This window comes from Paramormyrops kingsleyae, chromosome 17 (genome assembly GCF_048594095.1).
Source record: "Paramormyrops kingsleyae isolate MSU_618 chromosome 17, PKINGS_0.4, whole genome shotgun sequence".
Taxonomy (NCBI): Eukaryota; Metazoa; Chordata; class Actinopteri; order Osteoglossiformes; family Mormyridae; genus Paramormyrops; species Paramormyrops kingsleyae.
In genome coordinates, this window is record NC_132813.1 from 25,646,399 (window position 1) to 25,670,877 (window position 24,479).

The window sequence follows — 24,479 nt, forward strand, 5'->3', positions numbered from 1 at the left end:
CTACACTGTGGTGTGCACCCTTGCAAGTAAAACAGCGCGTGTCTCATACTCTGTGGGCCAGCAGCCGGGGGGGGGCTGATCACTCTCTCCGACAGACTATGATGTCATCTACTTAGATTTCCAAAAGGCTTTTGATGTTGTCCCCCACTAGAGGCTCTTACTTAAACTCAAAGCGACAGGTATTTTAGGAACTGTAGTGACCTGGATTGATAACTGGTTAACAGATAGGAAGCAGCGAGTAGTTATAGGTGGCACAATGTCACAGTGGGCCTGCGTTCATAGTGAGGTACCGCAGGGTTAAATTTTAGGACCACTATTGTTCCTAATTTACATAAATGATATAGACACCAATATATACAGTAAACTGGTGGAATTTGCAGATGACACCAAGGTGGGTGGTGTAGCAGATACTGAACTAGCGGCTCAGCAGCTACAGCGGGATCTTGATTTAATTAGTGACTGGGCCGATAGCTGGCAGATGAAATTTAACACAGACAAATGTAAGGTACTCCATGTAGGGAGCAGAAATATAAAGTACAGGTATTTTATGGGACCTACCGAAATAAAGGTAGCTGATTATGAGAAAGACCTTGGTGTGTATGTTGATGCTTCCATGTCTCATTCTCGCCAGTGCGGGGAAGCAATAAAAAAGGCCAATAGGATGTTGGGGTATATCTCCAGGTGTGTGGAGTTTAAGTCAAGGGAGGTAATGCTAAGATTATACAATTCCTTGGTGAGACCTCACCTAGAATATTGTGTGCAGGTTTGGTCACCATACTGTACCTTAAGAAGGACATTGCTGTCTTGGAAAAGGGGCAATGTAGGGCTACGAGAATGATTCCTGGTCTTAGAGGAATGTCTTATGAGGAGAGGTTAGCTGAGCTGAATCTGTTTAACCTCACACAAAAGAGATTGAGTGGGGACATGATCCAGGTATATAAGATTCTAACAGGTCTGGATGCTGTTCAGCCAAATGGCTATTTCAATATTAGTTTAAAAACTAGAACGCGTGGCCATAAGTGGAAATTAGCGGGAGAACATTTTAAAATGAATTTGAGGAAGCACTTCTTTGACCAGCGTGTAGTTAGAATATGGAATAGTCTTCCTACTAGTGTAGTGCAAGCTAAAACCCTGGGTTCCATTAGATCAGAGCTAGATAAGATTTTAACAACTCTGAGTTATTAGTTAAGTTCTCCCCAAACAAACTTGATGGGCCGAATGGCCTCCTCTCGTTTGTAAATTTCTTATGTTCTTATTTTCCTATGCTAATGCTGCGTTCTATTTTACGTTTCCTGCAGTATCAACACAGAGTAAAATAACCAATGATGCAATATCTCAATTATTATATATAATTTAGGGCTGCAACTAACGATTATTTTGATAATCGATTAATCTGTCGATTACTTTTTCGATTAATCGGATGGGGGGGGGGGGGGGGGGCAAAAAACAATTTGATTTCCAGCAATTTTTAATAACCCAGTCTGTCTTTGTACAAAAGTTGTTTCCAACAACTCACATAAAAAACAAATGTATGCTACATTAAGAGTATACAAAATTTTTTTATAATTTGTAGCAGCTGAATCAACGTAATGAAATACACAAAATCTTGTTTTATAAAGTGCAACCAGCATGGTGCTTTAGATAATGTATTCAGTACTCCAGTTTTTTAATGTAAAAGCACAGGCTACTGCTGCTGCTGCTAAGAATATTATTAAATAATTGTCTAATGTTATTTAATGTTGATACACATATATGACAGGGGGAGAGAGCACGCCAGCGAGTCTGTCTGCATTTATTACGGACAAATAAAGTAAACATTTATTGCGAAGAAAAAGCCTTTTCCGCATCTTACGCTAAAAATTACTGAGCAACGCAAATAAGACGATTGGTGACGAAAAACCCGTGAACGGCAGGCGGCAAATTTTGTTTTAAAACGTGTCCGGTTGTTTCAGCATACTACAGTGATGAACTGTAAATAAGATAAATAACATAAGGCTATTTAGTTTGTTTAATAAAAGGACAAGATATAAACCTGTTCTATCGGAAAGGTAGCCTTAAATGACTTCTGTTGCGATCTGGAGCTATATAGAAAATGAAATTAAATAAAATTAACTTGGGGCGCCCACCTAATAGAATGGTAGGGTAAACACGTTGTGGTATATGTAGCCGCATTTCTAGCCCCATAATAGCTGATTGTGTTGACAACCACGACTTCCCCTGCGTTCATTTAGACACATGTGCGTGTGTGAAGGGACGGGGCGGGTAACGCGGCTGGCAGTAACGCCATTGGTTGCAGTTATTAGTTATCCAATCCGACAGTAAACGGCTCATTAATAAGAATATTCTCAGAGTTATGGTCTCGAAATAAAATCCCGAGTCCATGACAAGAACGAGTACAAATACGGCCGATTTAAAGACAAGATCGAGACCTTCAAAAACTGGTTTTGAGTACTACAACATTTGATATTACTATAAATTTCTATCGTGAAGAAATGAAGCAGTGGTGTAGTGGTAACAAGAAATTTAAGGTGGGTAAACTATATGCACAGCAGTAAAAACGGTGGGTAACTATATCATTAACATTAGTGATCTTAAAAAAAGTGAGTAAAAGCTGTTTTGTAAATTTAAAAGGTGCGTAAATGGCATTTATGTGCATTTACTTTTTTCTTTTATGGCGGTCGGCATCCAGCTTAATGGTACTTCCCTAGTGAAAAAAAAGTATACTTTATTGTATTTGTAATATATTTCCTGTTTCAATAGTACATTGCAAATATACTAACCAAAAACTGTACTTTCTTTAAATATATAAAAAGTGTATTACCACCATGCTTTTACCTATTTTCACAATACAACTTTTAACACACTTTAAAATAATTGTAATTTAGTATATTTTCTAAAAAATATATTTTCTAAAAATATACTTGAAATGTAGTTTTGTTTGTTTTTAAAAGTGTATTTATTTGCGCCTTATGTAAATATATTTTAGTATTATTTTTAACTGTGTGCTGAAATGGAACAATGCATTGAAAGTATACTTTTTTTTTTTTTTTTTTTTTTTTTTATATTCCCTCCTCCACCCCCCCTCTGCGGGGGACTGTATCTATTTTTTTTTATTTTTTTTTTTTATTTTTTTTTATTTTTTAATTATTATTTATTTATTTATTTTTTATTTTATTTTATATTTTTATTTACTTCCTCAAAAGAAGGAGAGGGAGGGGGGGGACAAAGGAGAAGGAGGGAAGAGAGAGAGAGGGAGAGAGAGGAATGGAAAGAAAACAGAAAAAAAAAAAACAAAAGAAAAACAAAAAAAAAACAAAAAAACCAAGAAAAAAACAAAACAGATAATCTGCTTCCATGTCTGTTGAAAAGAGAAAGACAACATACAACATCTGTACTAATCACAACGACCATCAAACGTTAAATGTTGTTGAACAGCACACACAACCAGCCTTACAACCCATGCCCAGAAACAACAGCCGATCAAGACAGTGTGTGTCCGTGAGCACGTGTCCGTGAGCACCTGTGTGCACACCTGTGTGTCAGCGCGCTGGTGTTCCTAAGGTTTCTCCAAGTAATTGTCTAGTAGTGTGTGTGGGGAGCCACAGCCCCGCCCACCCAGGACATGAAGTCGACACGGGGGAGACCCGGGCCCAAGATATCCAGAGACCCCCCAGGGCACGGGAACCCCAGGAGGACCAACGCAGGGACAATTGCAGCCCCCACCGAGAAAAGGGCAGAGGAGCGCTCCGGAGGGGGGCCATCCGGCAGCCACATCACAGGAGCCCCAGGGGGCCGTGGCGACGAGCACGCAGGCCCCGCCGGCGGCCGGCCACACCAGGGCAGACCGGACCCCGGGCCCAGAGATCCAAGGGACCCCCCACCCCCCAGCCAGGGCCCCGACAGAGCCGGAAGGGCCAGGCCCCGGCAGGCAACCGCCGAGAGTGAGCCAGCACACACCAGAGCATCCAGCCCCAGACATCGAGAACCACCAACGCATCGGCGGCCGGGGGCCTCATCCACCAGCAGGGAGTGTGGCGGGGGGTAATAGAGCCTGAGATGTTATTTCAGGTGGAGTCTAAGACCCAACCTGACACATACGTATAGACAGACAGGCACACACATACACAAGCATACGTTCCCACCCTCATGCACACATAAACAAATATTCACCCATTCGCCCAACATGAAGACACAGAAATGAACGCCGTACACACACTCACACTCCCCATATATACTCTATACTCCGAGATCTAGGCACCACCGCCCCCAGAGGGGCAATCCGCCACCAGACCTCGGAGATGGAGCCCTTTTTTCCTCTGGCATGGGGACAAGAAGACCACCCCGGACCCCACAGCAGCCGAGAAGCCCACCAGCCCAGACCCCGACCGGACGGCCAGCTCCTCCCAGCCCCCGGCCCCAGATGGTGAACAGAGAACGGGGGTGTGAAAAGACCCCATGCTTCCCTCCGCCCGCTCATATGTGGTGTTGGTGCGTGTTGTTCTAAAGTGCTTTAAAACAGGGGAAGGGTATGGTGCTAACCACCCTCTGCCAATCAGCAGCTGGTGTCAGCTCGGCCCCTCCCCAGAACCCTCAATGTCTATATGCAACTTAAAATTGAGAAGTGGGCACTGGCACCAGAGGTAAGGCTGAATGAACAGACCGCCCTCTGGACGCCATTCCTTGTGCCCACCCCCAAGGCCCTAAATGTATGTGTCATGAGAGAGTAAGTAATGAGAGTGTCTAAGTTGTGATGTGTGATTGAGACACAGGTGGCCACGGGAGGACAGAGGAGGAATCCCCTGCATCCCAGCGACGCACCTGCACCTCAAAGCCCTATATGTGTGTTGGGGTGACGGAGCGGGAGGAGGGAAGCATTTAGGGATGGGGAGGAAAGGATCGGGGGGGGCAAAGTACCCCCCCTCTGGAGCCAGCCCCCCCGCTGACCCCCATAAGCACCCCCGTTCCCCGAAATCCACCCAGGGCGGGAGAGCCGAGGCCCATCCAGTCCGGGGGCCCAGAGCAGCGGCACCACCGGGCACCACAGAGCCCGGGGCAGCCAACCAGACCCCACCACAGAGGGAAAAACTACACCCACCCCACCATTCAGTCAACTCCCAGACTACATAAGACAACAGACACCCAGGTTTGGTCCATTCTCCTACTCTATTGGATTCCCCCCCACCCCCGCAGAGTGGATACCCCTAAGGTAGGGACCACCTGCGGGCAGATGGTAACAACCTCCCCACCAGCTAAAGAGGCCCCCAGCCCCTCCAATGCGCCGAAGGTCCCCGCGCCGGGGCCGGGCCCCAGTGCACGCGCCAGCCCACACCCCGGCGACCCACCCACCAGGACCCAAGCCCCCCCAGCCCAGCCGGAACCCCAGCCCGGAGGCAGAGCGCCCCCAGAACCCCAAGCCCGCCCCGGACCCACCCAGGAGCAGCACGGCCGCCAGGCTGGTACCCTACGTCCGCCGGCACAGGCTACCCCAGCAGCGCTGCATGCAGCCACCAGAAAGACGCCACCCAAGAGCCACCAAAGCCCCATCCAGGCCAGGACCGCAGTCCCAGCGCCGAACCCCCCCAGAAACCCCCCCCCCCCCCAGGGAACCCCCAGACACCCCAAGCCCATAGGCCCCCCCCCACACCAACAACAAAGACCGAAGCGGGACAAACCTGCGACCCCCCACCGCCACTAGGTGATGGAGCTGATCAAAGGAGCCCAGAGAGATTGGTCTAATGTGGCGGCAGAAGCTGTATCAAGACTAATATGGTCCAGCAAACTCTCTCTATATTGGTTGATATTAAGGTTATTTTTATTTTTCCAGTTCATGAGGACAGTCTTCTTAGCAATGCATAAAGCGGTGAAAGCCATGTGGGTTGTGTTAATCTCGGTAGTGACACCATCTAAGTCACCCAACAAGCAGACTGAAGGAGAGGCTGGAATGGTACATTTCAGACACTTTGATAAGTCCTCACAAATCCTGCGCCAAAACATCTGAACAGGTGGACAGAACCAAAGAGCATGGATGTAATTGTCAGGTGTATCCCCTTGACAGTGTGAGCAGTTGTTAGAAGATGTAAAACCCATCCTGAACATCCGATGCCCTGTATAGTGCACTCTATGCAGGATTTTGTATTGTATTAATTGTAAATTGGGACTTCTAATCAGTTCAAAGGTTTTTAAGCATGTCTTAGACCAGAAGTTGTGGTTCCAGCTGATTGATAAATCTGCCTCCCATTTTGCAATAGGAAGGGATATTGAATCATCCATTTTAGAAAGTGTCCTGTATATTTTAGACAGTAATTTGGGGGTTTTGAGATTAAGGAATTCTGCCACCCTTGGTGGTATTTGTAATTTGATTTGAGTAGACTTGAATTTCCTTTTTACTATAGATTTAACTTGTTGATATTCTAAAAATCTATTCTTGTTAATCCCATGTCTTTTAACTAATAAGTCAAAGGGGATAAAGTCTATTTCTTCAAATATATGTTCCAAGTATTTAATACCTTTACAACTCCAATCCGGGAAATTTATGATATTATTGTTTAGTAGTATGTCAGGGTTGTTCCAGATGGGAGTACGTTTGCATGGGATTAATGAAGACTCAGTCATTTTAAGAAACTCCCACCATGCTGTCAGAGAAGAGCTGATACTGATGCTTTTGAAGCATTCATGTCGTTTAATGTTTGAGCTAATGAATGGTAGATCCGAAATGTCTATGTTATTGCATAGAGCCTGTTCTACGTCTAGCCAAGGTTCATCTAAGAAGGTATGTTTTAGCCATCCTGAGATGTTTTGAAGCCTGTTGGCTAAGAAGTAGTGGTGAAAGTTAGGCAGATCTAGTCCTCCTTTGTCCTTGGTCCTTTGCAGCGTTTTTAGGCTAATACGCGGTGGTTTATCTTTCCAAAGGAATTTAGAGATGGCGGAGTCCAGAGATCTAAACCAGTCAGGTGATGGTTTACTTGGAATCATTGCAAATAAATAATTAATTCTTGGTAACACCATCATTTTTATTGATGCAACCCTTCCCATGAGTGATATGGGCAGGGACTTCCATCTAACCAGCTCATCCTCTACCTTCTTTAAAAGTGGGATGTGGTTTAATTTAGTTAAGTCTGCCAGCCTAGGTGAAACATTAATACCTAAATATTTAATATCCCCAGATTGCAGTGGAGTGGAGGAAGAGTTCTGAAAGGAGCAGTTAATTGGAAGAACTGTAGATTTTAACCAGTTTATTGAATAATCTGAGACTCTTGAGAAAGAGTTTATTAATGTAATTACCTCAGAGAGAGTGGTTTGTGAATGCTGGAGAAAAAGTAACACATCATCCACATAAAGACTGACCTTATGTTCCACATTCTTGCATTTGATGCCTTTAATCACTATAGCCTGTCTAATTGCTGCTGCTAGTGGTTCAATAAAAATTGCAAACAGTGAGGGGGAGAGAGGGCATCCCTGCCTGGTGCCCCTCTTGAGACAGAAGCTAGAGGATGTTTGGTCATTTGTCCTAACACATGCTGTTGGGGAACTATATAATATTTTTAACCAGTTTATGAAAGAGGTTCCAAAACCAAATTTGTGTAATGTTGCAAATAAAAAACTCCAACTAACTCTATCGAATGCTTTTTCTGCATCTAGAGACAATATTATGATTTGAAGTATACTTTTAAAGTACATTATTAAAGAACTTGTTAGTATGCTTTAAGTTAAATTTTGGAGTAATTTTTAAGTGTACTTCTTCATGCTTGCAACGGAAAGTAATAAAACATATGATACATGCATTTAAAGCCCATTTAAAACATTATTAAATGAAGTGTATGCATACAAAAGGCTACTCTTGTAATTGTGATTTAAGTATTTTAATAAATTTATACAATGTCACAGAGAGGTCCATGTATATCAATGCATTTATAATTTTATACCAACAGCACACCATACGAACACAAGAAAAATTGTTCTACTGGACAGGAAGTTCAGCTACTAGTTTGTGATGTCACAAGTACAGCCAAGTAAACACTATTGCATGGCCAAAAAATTGAATTTCACTCAAACTCTGTCTTAACAGATTATATCATAATCAGTGTTCAACATATCATTATTGATTTTAGGAAATAAATCTGAAAAACAACAATTGGCACTGATATCTGTAAAGCTGCAGAAGTAGTTCCCCAGGAGTCAGTTTGTAGTCTCTTTTGGTCTCTTTCTAGTCTTTTTTAGTCTCTTTCAATGTTGTTTGGAAGTGGAATGACATACAGTTTGTCCTTAGACCTAATCATTACACATTTACGTTTGAGTGATTGAGGAGCGACAGCAAACACATTATTGGTGTGAGACACTTCATATATAAATGTTGAGGATATATTCAGCTGAACATCTCTATACAACTTTCCTCCACTCTTGGCAAGCTCTTTAACTAAAACACAGAATCTGTTGCTGGTGGATGCAGATGATGCCCCATCCTCACGCGTTAAATCCACCAGGGTCATAATTTCACAGAATGTTCCGTCACTTAACTGTACAACTGAATTGTTTCTCTTTTTCAGAGTCATGTTATTGCAGGAATGATAAAGCACACTGCTACAAGTGAAACGGTCATAAAATAAACCCGAATTAACTGTGTCACCAGTAAAGTCTTCAATAGCCATCCTCTGCAGCACAGATGTGGTACTTTTCTTCGGGCAACCAAAACCTCTGACATTGTCTTGAAACTTCTTTGACTTCTGTGTTAAGCCAGATCTACATTGGAGTTTGTCAAATAATTTTTGTATGTTTTCATTTGCATTTCCCATTGTAGTGCCTGCTTTTGCTGAGAGAGCCCTCCACCTAAGGAATCTCTTAACTACCTGATCAAGCACATGTGTTGTTCCGTTGCAAAACTTAAGCAATGTTCCATTAAACGATTCAAATGGAAATGTGGATGTTGCCCACAGTGGTCCCCAGTTGCGCACACTTGCTGCTAAGTGCACCAACAAATGCACATTGAAAGAAACATTACTAGCACTATAAAGTTTCTCAAAGTTGCACACAAACTTTCGAAGAGCTTGTTCTGCCATATCCACATGGTTTGCTTTGATGGCATCATGAAGAAGAGTGTGCATTGAAAAAACTAATAAAAAAAGATGATTCCAGTACTTCTTTTTCAAAATACTTCTCAAAATAGGCAAAGCATAAAACAACAAAAATGACCTCCATTCAGAAGCTTTCCAGAATTTTCTCTCTTTCACTGATCTTGGGGACCTTGTGACTTCCAAAGGTGGGTTAATGGACATGAGTCCCTGGTCTATGTCACTGATGTTTGAGCCCAAGTACCAGTCTTCCTTATGGTGCTTACTGTCCAGCCACAGTGATGTTATCTGTTTAGTAACACCAAGGCAGACACTGTGCTGGTACTCTGGGACGAATCCTGTGATCATGTTAAAGCTCTCAAGTTCCATCAAAGGTGATGGTCCTTTTACACCCATTACTGGTTGAGCAGGTGTTGCCAGCATAGCATGCCGGAAATGATCTTTCTCTGTCCTTAAAGGTGGTTCTGGTGTTTCCCAAGTATATGGGCCACCACCGTAGTGGAGGCAAAAGTCACACCCATATTTTCCATTAAACTGCTTGGTGTTTCTCAGGAGGGGCCGGGCAATTGAATCAGAAGAGCAGAGGAGTGAATGAACCTTGCTTGTATGCTCTACATTTTCAGAGTCCCTCCATTGGATTCCAATGTGTTCTAGTTCCTTGAGCTGTGACACAAAAGCAGTTAAAAATGTTATCATATTTGGCTTGCTATTACCAACCCATAAGCATGGTACGCATATGTTCCTTTCACGATCTTTTGGTGACAGCTCAATGATTTGACACTGGATTGGCCATATCTGAACATTATTACTTTTAAAAACTGGAATTCCATCACAATTCCATATGATTGATATGTCATCAGGCCCCATTTGTCCACTCTGCTTGATCTTTTGATATTCTGCCCCACACTGAATATCAGAAACAATGCCTGGAATTGATTCCCTTTTATTCAAACAAATCTCCGTTTTTTCCAAAATATCAATTATTTGGGCTGATAGACTAAGTGCAAGAAAGTAAGATCCAGCCCTTAGGTTTTTCTCTGTGTCAAATTCAGCTTTACAAGACGTACAGTTTTGTGGTGCTGTCTCAGTAGCTCCCAAGTAGCTGTCACAGTTGATACAATAAAAATGTGGCACATACTGGCCAAATTGTCCATATGCTTTATGGAAAAGATATGAAGTTGCTGGCACCAAGCCAGGGAAATGTTCATTGAACATAGTTAGAAGATCCTGAAGAGCTACTTCTGTCAAATTGTGGCGCAGTACATACGACATGAGTAACAGCAGACTCTGTCCCTTTGTGAGAGGAGCACCAGGGTATACAGGATCATCTTCATGTTGTTTCTGTGTAAAAAGACAAGGCTGATCACATTAACTACTACAAAACAATATAAAACACAAGCAGAAATATTACTAACAGTGTTGTCCTTTTAAGACAGGTGGCTTAAAGAGTCAACATAAATTAACAAGATTGTTCTCTACGTACCTTCCTTTGGTTTGAATCTTCATTTCCTTGGCTCCTCTCTTTTCTGGGTATCTCTCCTTGTCTACTTCCATTTTCTTCTTCTCTGTCCTCTTGTTCACTTCCATCTTCTATGTCTCTGTCCTCTTGCTCATTTCCCCCTTCTTCCTCAACTTCCTCTTGTCCACTTCCATCATCTTCCTCTCCTTCCTCATGTCCACTTCCATCATCTTCCTCTCCTTCCTCATGTCCACTTCCATCATCTTCCTCTCCTTCCTCATGTCCACTTCCATCATCTTCCTCTCTGTCCTCTTGTCCACTTCCATCATCTTCCTCTCTGTCATCTTGTCCATCTCCGTCATCTTCCTCACCTTCCTTATTTCCACTTCCATCATCTTCCTCTCTGTCCTCTTGTCCATTTTCATCATCTTCTTCTCCTTCCTTAATTATATTTCCATCGTCTTCCTCTCCTTCCTCATTTGCATTTACATCATCTTTCTGTCTCTCCTCTTGTTCACTTTCTTTGTTGCTTTCAAGTTCACTGTTCTCTTCAGTAGGATTTGGAAGATGAATCTGAAACAAATGTACACCAAAGGTAAGTGCAGCTTCACAAAGCGAATTCAAAACAAAACAGCAGTATTTCAATACAGTCTAAATGTAATGAAATCAAAATATCAATAAACAGTCCACCAACACAGTCTGGGGCATAGAAGCTGTGTGAGGCCCATCCAAACACAAATGTCTTGTTGAACATTTTGGTTATCATGATTTATTTTTTATACATAATATTGTTTTTCACATTTACATACCTTTTTGTAAATTTTTCTTCTGTAAGCAGTTGTCTGGGAAATTGGAGATGTATAAAGATATCTCTTGTATAACAATTTCGTCTGTGGATACAGAACAAACAAAGTAAGTAACTTAAAGTAACCGCTATCTAATAGTTCAGTACTTGTGATGTCTCCTGTTTAACATTGTTGAAGTACAGTGATCTACAGTAAACATTTTAAATCCATTCATCTTCTGTCTAAGCAAAAGTGTATTTTTGTACACAAAAGTAAAATATTACACCAAAAATATTAAATAACAATATCCTCCTGGGACCCAGGAATACACTTTTGTCCACTGTAGTAGACATTATATTTTACTGCATTTCTCTGACACCACACATGCAACAGTTTTACAGGACAAGAGGATGTCCTGTAAAGAGCACATTTGGGTACTTTCAAAGATAGCAAATGTTTGAAAGTTTAAGCATGACAAAAACTTTTCCTTGGTCTTTAAAAATGACTGAATTAATTTAATGATTAAATGAAGCACTCTTGTAGAAATATAACAATATTTTTTAATTATCATTTAAATCGGACTCATTTTCAAACTGTTTGTCATAAATCAACATCTCAGAAAATGTTGTGGAGCATTTAATCCAAATATGACTTTCTGTTACAAAACAGGGCCACTGTAGAGGACACCAGGGGCCAATTGCATAAACAAATTTAGCCATTATGTTAAGACAGTGTCTTAAGTGATAGTATGACCAATTAGCGGTTGGGCAATCAGTGTAACCTTATATCATCAAATTAGACTAATCTCTGGTTTTATGTAACTGACTTAAAACAATTATGAACATAGAAAAAAATGTGATGACTAACTAATAAGACTAGTCTTAGCAGTTTATGCAGGATGTAAATCATGTTAACCCAGCAGTTTGGGAGGACACAACAAGTGAATAGGGAAAGTAATTATATATCAATATTCCTATGAAATATTGCATATTATTTTGAAAATGTTGGAAATTATTACTCCCAATATTAAACTTACTGTTTAATTACATGTTGCCCCAAGAACACAATAATATGCAAATTAGATACATTTTATTAAATGGGTCTGCCCATTTATACCATTTTGCCCCATATTGCATACATTAAAATAGTATATCAAGTCATTCCGTTATGTCTTTCATAGCATTAATAATAATCAGTTTTATACAAAGTATTCTAAAAAAAAAAAAAAACAAATAAAATAAATAATAATACAAAAAAAAAAAACATTGAAACCTACAAACTGATAGGTGATCAAAACTAAAATAATTCCTGGTGTCCAGTTCAGTAAACACAACATGAATAATTTTTTTCCCCAAAAGTGGTCTCTTTTACATTTGTTTTTTATGTTGTAAACAATGTAATGATATGGAAAAAAGTACTACATTAAAAAAAAAATAATGATAAACTTTTCTGGGTCTCAGGACGATACTGCAATAGAAAAAAAAAAATTTTGTTTACCTGTTTCTGTTGAAGTTTTCTGTATTTTGAAGTTCTGGGTGTATCTGGTTGAGTCCCGTCGGAATTCAAAAATGTCTTGTACTGTCGTTTTGATGCCATGATGATTTCAGGTTATTCTCTAGTCTTCTGGATTCTGCAGCTTTGATTTTCAGAAAATCGGCGCCAAAGGTATGTGACCAATCAAGTGTCTTAGTGCATTCAGCCAATCAGAGCAGCAGATGGTATTCACGTCGCTCGTTGCTCCCGCGCTACGCGAAGGTCAGCAGCAGGAGACGTTACGAAGACGCGATGCCGTTCCAATTTGCAGTTTATTACTTATTTGATAAGTCATTAAAAGTGGAGAGTACATCAATCCTTCTAGGTAATATAGACCAGCTTAGTCAAGTTACGTCGAAACCTGACCTTGACGGAGACGATAATTGGCTAGAAATAAAGTGGCCTACACGTAAAGAACCAGAGAAGACGGTGCCTGCAAAAGTCCTGCTTTTTGGAGTTCTGTCTGTTTTTTATTTCTGTTATACACTTTTAAGTGTTTCATTGCGCTATTGTGTCGCTTTTTTGGTAGCATGTGTAAAAATTTTTTGTGCTAAACTTTTTGTACACTTGTTATCAGATTCGTTCAAAGACCTCGTCATAAAGAAAAACCTGTTTCTTTTGGGAAAGGACATATGGAATGAAAGCAAGGGTGTTCACGTCAAAAAGAAAATGTTGGACACCAACGAGGTGGAGGCTAAAAAAGCCAGGCTGGTGAGTGGATACATAGGTCTTTATGTAATATTGACAGTTTGCTCTCATAGTGAGAGTAATTTCTTAATTTGCCAGAAGATATGCTAAATGAAAATTGATTCCATGCATGTAATATTAAATATGAGCCTATCTACGCATCCTTCGCAAGTCCCTAACTAAACTCTGTACCTCAAGTAGTCCACAATTGTGCTCATTTGGGAAAAAAAACATATGGATTCTCATGTGCGTTTTTAAACGTCTTTCATGAAGAGTAGTAACGTCACTTTGTTTTTCTCTATTTGTACTCAAATAAGATGTTTCATTCATAGTCGAAGCTATAGAGACCTCTCTCATGCATAAGGTCCACAAGTAAGACTTTTACAAGTAATGGGAAAAAATTACAGTATACAAAAAATACAGTATTTTTTAATTGGAAGGCCATTTCATAAAAAGCCAAAGAACAAGAAGTTATGAGTTTCATGAAATACATGCAGCATTTTTATTCACACTGTTCTAATCACATTAAGCTTATAAATAAAGTGTGTCATGCTGCCATCTCCAGCAAAGCAGTAATCTCAGATATTACAATAAATGATCAAATAAAGCTTTGGCCAGACAAATATTCATTGTTCCTGCTGCCAAAATATTTTCTAATCAGAAAAAAACCTGCATCAAATTTCAGTATATCAGCATGAATGTGACATTGTGAAGATGTTAACATTTTTTTAAATTTATTACCCTCCTACATTTTTTTTTTCAGGCAAAGCAAACCAAGATCAGAGAGATAGCCAAAGACCAGATATTACAAAAACTGAAGAATTCCCTTTCTCAGAGCAGGGCCCTAGACACACAAGATCAACAAACCAGCTCTGAGGATGAAGTTCCACAATGTCTTCAAAATGTAATGCATACTGTCTTATTGAGGATTTGGTACATTTTTATAGTTTGAATGATTTATAAACAGGACCTGACAAAAAAAATGAACTGTACTTAATTCAATCAGAATAAATGAAGCATTTATATAGCATAGCACTTTAATATGTACTAATTTACACCTAACGTGCTTTAAAATCATATCAGGAGTCTCTCCCCACCCACCACTTGTGAACCTAGCATCCTGTTTTATTTTTGTTTGGTGTTTTTCTTTATTTTTTCCTTTATTAACATTTTTTGTCCAGGTAAAGCAAGCAAAAACTAAGAAGGCTGGCAGACCCCTGGCATTCACTTCCAATCATCACATCAGTTCTGATGAGGCCACAAACATAGCAAGCCCACTCCATCCAGATCATCACACCAGTTCTGATGATGCTACAAACATAGGGAGTCCTGAAATGGTAAGTTATCTGTTATCTATGTACTCTCCTGTACACAAATTGTGTCTCTCTTGATTTTCACAAATCTCTTATCATTTTTTCTAAGTTTCAGGCCAATGACTCAGATGAAGAGTGTGGTCTAACCTCAACCAAGAGAAAGGCAAGTTGACTTTCTCCAAAGGTTTTTTATCCATTTCTGTCACCTGATGGGGTTTGTGCTCCCTTGGCAGGGACAATTTAGCAATATTGTTGATTTGACTGCTGTAACACTATTGGATGAGCAAAACTTGAAAAGAATTGTGCTGAATAATGACACAACTGTCTTATTATAACTGAAGTGAAAATTCTTCTTATTGAATTAATTTTACAAAGTTACTGCTCTTTTGTGTGTTTAAACATTCAAGTGCAAGAGGATACAAAAGAGAACTCAATTAGGTAGTTCCAATGTGTGAGATGTGTTCTTTGCGCACATATCTGAGGCATGTACATAAAGCTAGGTCTCAGCAAGCTCGCAAATGCCAAATTGAGTTCTCTTTCACACATCTTCTTTTGCTTGAATGGACAAATACACACAAATTTATGTTGAAATGCTTGTCTTGGCAAGTAATCCACACAATCAATTATGCCTTAAGGAAACAATGGGGCTGTGTATCGGCAACAAAGTCACAATACGTATCATGACACAGGGGAGACACATATTTGTCAGTACTGGACTAAATATATATAATGTATTGCAGCTGAAAAGATAACTGTCAGATGAAATTTTTAAATGTCAGTCAAATTTGTCAGTTCTTTTCCTAAGAAGAACATCTCTGCACCCCAAGTATGTTTTCTTTACTCATTCTGCCCAAATTAGCCCATTGGCCTCTGTTCATCATCATGGCCTCCTAATCATCCCCATATATACTGATTGTCTTCATCACTCCATCTTCTCTCCACCAATAAGCTGGTGTGTGGTGGCCGTTCTGGCATAATATGGCTGCCGTTGCATCATCCTGATGGATGCTGCACATTGGTGTTGGTTCTGGAAATTCCTCCCTTTCATATGTAAAGCGCTTTGGTTGTCAATGAAAGCTTAATGTAAACGTAATGAATTTTTATGTTTATTATTATTATTCTATGTGTCATGCACAGGTGTGTAAATGTAAAAATAATAATATCCTGATTTAAACACGATCTTACCTTTTAATATTTATGTCCAACTGAAATGTTTCCTTTGTTTTGTAGAAAATGCAGACTGCAGCGAATGGCTGTCATTTTAAGACTGAATGCACGGATTCTGTCCACAGTTTAATGTGCTCTTTTCACTTTTGTTACATTATTTGAATGATTGCAGCACAACTAATTCTTTAATTTCATCTGTAATTTTTCATGATTGCTTGCAGGCGAATTCAAAACTAATTCAATTACTTGCACAACCCTATCTTTTTTTATCATTGTAATTCATCTTAGAAACCTTGCACTATTTAAGGTTTAGTTCACCAAAAATATAAACTGCTGTCACTAATTCCTCACCCTCATGTAGTTCCATCTTCGGAACTTAAATTAAGATATTTTTGTTGAAATGTGAAAGCTTTCTGTCCCTCCATTGACAGCTACGCAATTGACAATTTGACACATCAAAAAGTTCATAAGAGACTGTCAAGCTAATCCATATGAATAGAGTGGTTTACTTAATGTTTTCTGAAGAGGCTTGATCGCTTTTTATGAACAGATTTAATTCTAGCTTTTACCCACATATAAACATTGATAGCAAACATAAACAGCAGCGCAACCGAACCTGAATGAGGTGCAAGAACAAGCATCTTCTGGAAGATTAAACATGCTGCGTTGAAGATTAAACATGCTGCGTTGAAGATTAAACATGCCGCGCATCCGGGTGCGTCGTGCTGGATGCCCGCTGCCCTGCTGCATTACCACCTATTCCCCCACAGCCCCCTACAGCCCACACCCACCTACACCACACTCCATATAGGTACTGGGGGGTGATCAGCTAGTCACCCCCCCATCTCTTTTAATTCCACTTTAGACACCACACCCACAACACCACACTGCATCACACAGAGGGAAGGGGGGGGTGACTAGCCACTCACCCCCCTCTGTATTATTTTAATTGCACTTTAGACATACATTCATGTCACACCACTCTTTCACATAGGGCATTGGAGGGTGGGGGGAGCTGTGCAGGTCCTGGGTCGGCTGCCAAAGCAGCCCACAGCTGGACAGCGCGGCTCCCTTCCCCTCTATTTTAACTCCACTTTAGACATTGAGGGCCTGTGGGGGCTGGGGGGGGAGGACCGCAGCTCTGGCTGGGGTATCCATCCCCCACTTGTGTCCCCTCCACATTTTAACTGCACCCTAGCTCCACACACACACCCATTCCCACTGACCAAGGGGGGTGGTGGGCGGACCGGGGGAGTTGGGGGATGGCGGGGGCGGCGGGTGTTGGCTGGCGGGCCCGGGTGCGGGGCGGCAGCGTCCGCGGGGGGCTGCCGGCCTTCGGCGGGGGGCCGCTAGCCTGCGACCTGGGGGGTGGGGGAACAGCCTCTTGAGCCGTCCACTGGACAATTCCAGGGCATCTGCTGTTGGGCCTCGAGATGAGTGTGTGCGTGTGGGCGTGCGTGTCTATGTGTGTATCTGGTGTGTGTGCGTGTGGGCGTGCGTGTCTGTGCGTGTGTATCTGGTGAGTGTGTGCGTGTGGGCGTGCGTGTCTGTGTGTGTATCTGGTGAGGGTGTGCGTGTTGGGCGTGCGTATGTGTGTATCCGGTGAGTATGCATGCTCTGTTTGTCTGCATGTATGGCCTGGGACGGGGGAGCACGTCTGTGTTGGGGTGGTGCGGGGGTGGTGGGGTGCGAGTGTTTGGTGAATGTGGGTATCTGGGTATGAATGGCTCGTCGGCGATGCCGGCGCAGATGAGGCCCCAGACACCTCCTTGGGTTGGGGCGGTGGGGCGCTGCGGCGGGGGGCGGGGGTGTCCCCCTGGGTGTTGGCGCCGCACGTCCGGGCGTGCCTTGCCTGGCGCCCGCTGCCCTGCGGCACTGTGGACTATCGCCGCGCGCCCCCCCTGCCGGCCCGCATCCACCTACACCACACATAGGTAATGGGGGGTGATCAGCTATTCACCCCCCATCTTACACATTAGACGCCACATCTAGACATCACACCGCACCACACAGAGGGAAGGGGGGGCGATTAGCCACTCATCCCCCCCTCATTATCTTAACTGCATTTTAGACAATACATCCACGTCACACCACTCATCCACATAGGGCCTTGGAGGGCGGGGGGAGCTGGGCAGGTCCTGGGTCGGCTGCTTCTGCAGCCCACAGCTGGACTGCACAGCTCCCTTCCCCTCTATTTTAACTCCACTTTAGACACTTAGGGCTTGGGGGGGCCGGTGGGTGTCTTTTCCCCATATGCTCCCCCATATCTCAACGACACCTTAGCTCACACACATGTACACCATCAATGATCAAGGTGGGTGGGGGGCGGTTGGGGGGCGGGCGGGGTGAGGGGTCCTGGGTGTGGCGGGGGCGGCGGGAGCCAGCGGGTGGTCTCCGGCGGGGTGCCCGCTCGCCTGCGATCTGGGGGGGTGGGGAACATCCTCTGGGCCGTCCACTGGGCAAGTCCAGGGCATCTGCTGCCGGACTTCAAAGACGAGCAGGTGTGACTGGGAGTGTGTGTCTGAGTGTGTGTATGAGTGCATGCATGGATCTGTGTGTCTGCAGGTTTGTCCTGGTACGGGGAGCACGTGGACGATGGGGCGGTGTGGGGGCGGCAGTGAGGGGACTTGGGGGAGGGAGGGTGCGGGGGCTGGGGAGGGAGGGTTGGGATCTGGGCTTGGGGGAGGGGGGGTCGGAGTAGCCAGGGGCGGGTGTGCTTGGTGGCTCTCGGGGCGTCCCCCTGGTCCCCCGGGTGGGGGTTCTTGGGGGGGGGCGGGTCTCCCCGGGGCTGGCGGGGCCCCCACGGGGTGTGCGGGTGCTCCGGGCTCCGGGCTCTATCCGTGCCTGCGTGGCCGGCCCCCAGGGGGGGCCGGCGCGCTGCCGCCTGTGGCCGTGGGGTTCCTGCCTCGTGCTTGCCGGTGGGGGGCGCCCGGTGCCTCCTTCCCTGCCTTCCTTGGGTGGGCGCGCAGCCTTCCGGTGGCGGGGGCCCGGGTACCTGGCCACTGTGGGGCGGCTGGGTCCGTGACCCGTCGGGGCTCTCCCGGCCGTCTGGGGGCCCCGGGGCGGCGTTGTTGTGGCCTCGCACACACACTGGGAATCATTCCATGTTAACCTGCACACTCATACATACACTCACAACACACAAACATACACACATACACATATGCGTACACACACACATGCATGTACATATGCACACGCACACACATACACTTAGAACGCACACACACATAGACATGCACGCACACGCACACACACGAGAGCCTGGGGCTCTCTTCCCCTATTTTATCCCTCTTTCCCCTTGTCTGGGTGTGTGTGTGTGTGTGTGAGAGTGTGTGTGGGGGTTGGTGTGTGGCTTCCACTCCCTCCTCTCGGATGCGGATGCGGGTACGACAATGTTTGGACGGTGTTCCTGGTGGTCTGCTTGTGCCTACTGTATATATTTATTTTCTTTCGTTGGTATTAACGTATTTAATTCCAGAAGCAGATACTGGCACAAGCACATTCCCATGTCATAATGGTACCACTGGTTTCTTTGTGTGTATACTGTTTGTGTGTGTCCCTGGATCTTATCTTTCAGATACAGCAGCTGATGTGATGATACGGTGTGAAGCAGCAAGATGCAGAAGCTGTCCTCTTATTACTCTTTCCTTTTTGTTCTACTGTTTGTTATGTATTATTTCTCTTTCCCTGTCTCTCTCTCTCTCTGACCCCCCTCCTTATTTTATTTTTATTATGCATTTATTTATTTTACTGTCTCTCACCCCTTTCTCTCCTTTCTCACTTTCTCTCTCGATTTTTTCCCACTAACCCCCCCTGTCAGCTGGCGCATTGACATATAACTGATTAATAAAGAGTATACCTCAAGTAACAAGAGGAGCTTAAATCCGAAGCTCCACTTGTTAAAATAAAAGTGTTGGCACAATAAGGCACCCAGACTAACATCCTGCTTGCTAAACTGCCGACACGACAGGGGGAAAAGAAAAAAAAAAAAAACATGCTGCGTAACCAATGTGTGTTTTGCAGCATGTTTGAACTTGCAGAACAAGCTGTTTATGTTCACTGATATAAAAATAAAATATCTTCATTTCCATTCTGAACATTAACGAAAGTCTTAGGGGTTTGAAATGACATGAGGGTGAGTAATTAATGACGCATGTCTATTTATTTTTATTTATGTCATTACTTTGATTTTTGGTGGGACCAGTGAATTTTTGGCTGGCCAAGTAAGAATTTGAAGCATTGGCCTGAGCAGGGCAGTAGCAAAAGTCCTTAGTGTAAAGGCCTGCAACTGTTTTACAGTAATATTTAAATTTCAGCATCATTAATTGTTATTTTTCTGCTTCTTTCCTGACATTTTTTATTATTATAACAAACACATTAATGACTTTAATAAAAAGTTTAAATGTGCTTGTATTTCATTGTTTGCAGATAAATGATGCTAACACTGGGCCGAAAATGCTGTCCCAGATGGATGAAGAAATCATGACATCCCTTCGTGGTAGGTATTCAGGTTGGCATTGGAGGGATTGACATTACAGTACAAAGTCCCACAATAGGCATGACTGCCCTGCACTGAACATTAGTACCAATATTCCTGTAATGCTGGCCAACTTTTACATTTTATCCATCTGTCAAGTGTCAAAGATGCACAAGACAAATGTTCTTATTAGTCAAACAACGCTAACTTACTTTTCCCCCCTTACTGTCACATAGAGCTCCCAGAAATGATTAAATTAATGAAGGAGTGTGTGCAGTGTGTCCGGTCTTTGATTCCCTCACCCGGTGGGACCCCCTCATCAGGAATGTCATCTGCATCTAGTACTGTGGTCAATGAAATTGAAATGGTATGTTGCAAATAAGGGATAACATCCATAGTTAATTCATTGATGTTTAGAATGCTGAATCTCTACCATGTAACTTTATGGTAAAATGGATCAATATTAAAGTGATCCATCTGTCAGAACAGCAAGTAAGTAATGAATTGAGTCCATTTCACATTAAATTAACTTTAAATAACGTAAAATTGATTGAAAGTTTAAACTGGCAAGGTTAAATGCAGGACAAACTGAAATTGAAATTCAGCACTGTAAGGTTACAAGAGTAACCACAAATTTTAACCGGCTGCCATACAACTCCATCGTGAAACTAACAGACTACTAGCAGTCTTTTTAAAAAAAAAATAGCTTGATTTAAGCACATTATTTTCATACTGGAACAAAATTTACTCCTCATAGGTACATCTCCCAACTATGTATTAATTTGTCAGTTGAGGCTCTCTCTTTCTGTCTCCCTCCCGCTCTTTACACAGTACTGCTTGGCTGGAAGTGAAGTGAGTGTTCCGAAGAGGGCCTTCCAACGGCTGAACAGATCTCGTATGACCATTTTTGCCCAGGAGCTGGCTGTTCTGGTGTTCACAAAGGACCTGCTCGCAGAGTCCACCCTGACAGGAAAATCTGGGAGAGGGGGTCCCCCAAAAAAACAGCTGGATGCTGAAAAAGTGCAGGCCATAACAGGTCCGCAATTTTCCAAAGGCACTACAGCAATCTCTCACACCAAAGTGGCATTTATAGTTTGAAATTCGTAATGAAATCGAAATAATTTGAGAGATTTTTCTTAACAAAAGGGAAAAAAAGCACAAAGCTTATTGCTATTTATTGAATAAGAGGGACACTACAAAGATTTGTTTATTCATCAATTGAAAACAGCTAGACTGAAAAATTTATTATCGGGATTTAAGAAATGACATCAGTTCATCAAAATAAGAATCGGGTTACAATTGAAAAGTCAGTATTTTAAACCAGCCCTAATAGCCTTTAAATACAGTATACAACAAAAGTAAGTACTCAATATTAAATATAAGAAATTAAATACATATAAATATTTTGCTTCTCAGTAATGTATTACTTAAGGAACAAGTACATACTGTAGGTATAATTGTAAACTAACAGTATTGATGTGACTGTATTACAAATATGTAACAGTATGAATTGTAAGTACTTCTGGAGACTGGTAGTTATGTCAGCCAGTATTTTGGTGTATCCAAAGACATCCATCTATAAATGTCACCTTTTGTACTTCTTGCAGATGTATTTTCTGTTATTATTTTTTTACATCGGGGACTGTTTCCCCAATATCTAACCTCTTTTTTTTTGACTATTCATAAAATAAAATATTCAAATTAATTTGTATAGTGCTTTGCAATATGGAGATGACATAGTGATACATTTCCTCACTGCTAACCATGATGTACTTTTATTAAGTAGTTTGGGTTTAATACAGTCTGATGTAGTGGAAGGAAGTTGTTGTATGCCCTCTGACCTTATTTTTACTTTGTTAACAGATGCTGTTCTTGCACAGTTTCCACACACAAGTGCATCTGATGTGCGAGCGGCCATCAGGCGCAAGTGTAACAATGAGCAATTCAGCAAGAGAAATTGAAGTTTGTGTGTTGTTCCAAAATGTTTAAATTTTATGTTTGTTTTCTTTCAGCGTTCTTAAAATTGTGCTTTTTGTACTGTTTTGCAATGCTGTAAGGTTTAAATAAACACTGTTTGAGTTGTTCATTATGTGTATCTGTCTGTTATTGAAGTTACATGTTATTTATTGTAATGACCCTGACAACGAGTGCATTCAGCATTGGGGAAAAAATTTGCATATTTTTACTCAAAAATAATATATTTATGGTGTGTTGTGTGTATATTTTGAAGACACCCTTAATTAATTTGTAATATACTTGTAATACAAACAAAGTATACTTTAATATCACTAATCAAGCATGCAATTAGCTTACACAGCATATACTTAAATTGTACTAAGTATACTTGAAGTTGTTCCAATTTAGCACATAAAAGTACACTAAATACACTTACAGTTATGCTTTACTACAATTTAATTACAACTAAAATATACTTAGCACAAAATTAGTTGTTCCAAAATAGCACACTTCAAGTTAACTAATCAGTAACACACTTGAAGTATACTGACAATTAGTCTGGCTGCAAGTATACTTAGCATATTTTTTTTTCACTAGGGTTTACTGCCACCGCGGCTTTGGTTAGCTTACTGCTCCCAAATTAGGAGGTTGCCACTGTACTTATGTGTATAATAACGTAGACCCAACTAATCGATTATTAAATTAGTTGGCAACTATTTTAATAATCGATTTTAATCGATTAAATCGATTAGTTGTTGCAGCCCTAATATAATTTATATATAGATTTTTTTATTAGAATGCATTGCATCCTTCCCTGCAACCTTTGCTCATTTGAGAGTGTATGTGTCTACTCTGGGATATGGCTGCCTAACTGTTCCTGGAAAAACAGTTAATAACAATTGTACATTAGGCTTATTGACATCACACTTCTAACACTTCATTGTTAAGTTGCCACAGACTTAACAATGAGCTGTCTCATCCTCATTGGCTTGAGTTCTTGGTGGGAGACATCCTCCATCTACATTACTTTTACCTCCTGTTAGGGAATGGGAGATCACCTCCACCCTTGTTAAGGTGTGAGCAGACCTGAGCTGGTCTGAGCAAGCCTACCACAAGAGTACTGCACATGAAGTTTTCCAAACTACACAATTGTGGTATTACCACAAGCGTGCACCACAAGACATGCTGTAGAATTTCCATGGCATCAAGGAAGTATTTATATGGTATTTGTCACGCCTACAGGCAGGGGCGTCGTAGTGGGGGAAAAAGGGGACTGAGTTACCAGGGCCCCATGTGGGGGGAGGGCCCCTAAGGAATCTGGAATTTTATTTTCCTTTAAATATTAATATTATTCAAAGATCACAATAAATGTTGCTATCTAATGTAAATTTAATTTTTGTGGGAAAATAAATCGGTTGACGGATTGAATTGTGTCCTAGCTTACAGTGCCTGAGGACAAGCACCCTCACCCCTTGCAATGGTATAGTCTTCACCGGGCTTTTTAACTAGGCGCATTTAATTTAGCGGTCATTCTGATGAAACAGCTAAATCCGTGTTGGAAGATGATGCTAAAGAAAGCTAAATCCGGTTTTCAAAAAAGAAAAGAGAGGCAAGAAAGAAACAAAAAAATAAATGAGGGAAAGCAACTGCTTAGAAACTTTTTTTCCCAAGAAACGTGAGCCCAAATGTGAAAGCAAATAACCTACATTAAATGAACTGTGATTATTAAAAACTTAAATACCACCGCGAAATTACACATAGCTTAACATGATGTACTGTAGATAAGTGTATTTTTTTTTGTTTGCTTAACCCCCTGGGTTACACGGCATCGTCGGCGACGCCGCGTATCTTTCTCGTCTATTTCAGTTTATATCTCGCTGAAATGTTTGTGTAGAATCATGGAAAAAACGCTGGCTAAATCTGTAATCTGTCTTCTTTTCAAAATTCCATTGTCGAAGGTATTTAAAGTTTTTAAAATTAGATTAAATCGGCAAAAAGTAAACCATGTCACCTTTCTTTGTTTTCCCTGCATGG

At 41.9% G+C, this 24,479-nt stretch overlaps 1 protein-coding gene across 4 annotated transcripts; it reads left to right on the plus strand.

Annotated features, from left to right (window-relative positions):
• Positions 1-12,866: 12,866 nt before the first annotated feature.
• LOC111839912 (uncharacterized) lies at positions 12,867-22,573 on the plus strand. 4 transcript variants are annotated; one of them, XM_072701408.1, is made up of 9 exons: positions 12,867-13,167; positions 13,420-13,553; positions 14,293-14,433; positions 14,711-14,866; positions 14,958-15,005; positions 20,441-20,510; positions 20,726-20,856; positions 21,321-21,525; positions 22,353-22,573. In XM_072701408.1, the coding sequence occupies exons 1-9, from the start codon at positions 13,095-13,097 to the stop codon at positions 22,448-22,450; spliced, it is 1,056 nt and encodes a 351-aa protein (XP_072557509.1). In that variant the 5' UTR covers positions 12,867-13,094; the 3' UTR covers positions 22,451-22,573. The 4 variants fall into 4 exon arrangements, with proteins under 4 accessions (XP_072557509.1, XP_072557511.1, XP_072557510.1 ...); XM_072701410.1 differs by having other exon boundaries at positions 13,470-13,553; positions 14,952-15,005; XM_072701409.1 differs by having other exon boundaries at positions 12,869-13,298; positions 14,952-15,005.
• The last annotated feature ends 1,906 nt before the right edge of the window (positions 22,574-24,479 follow it).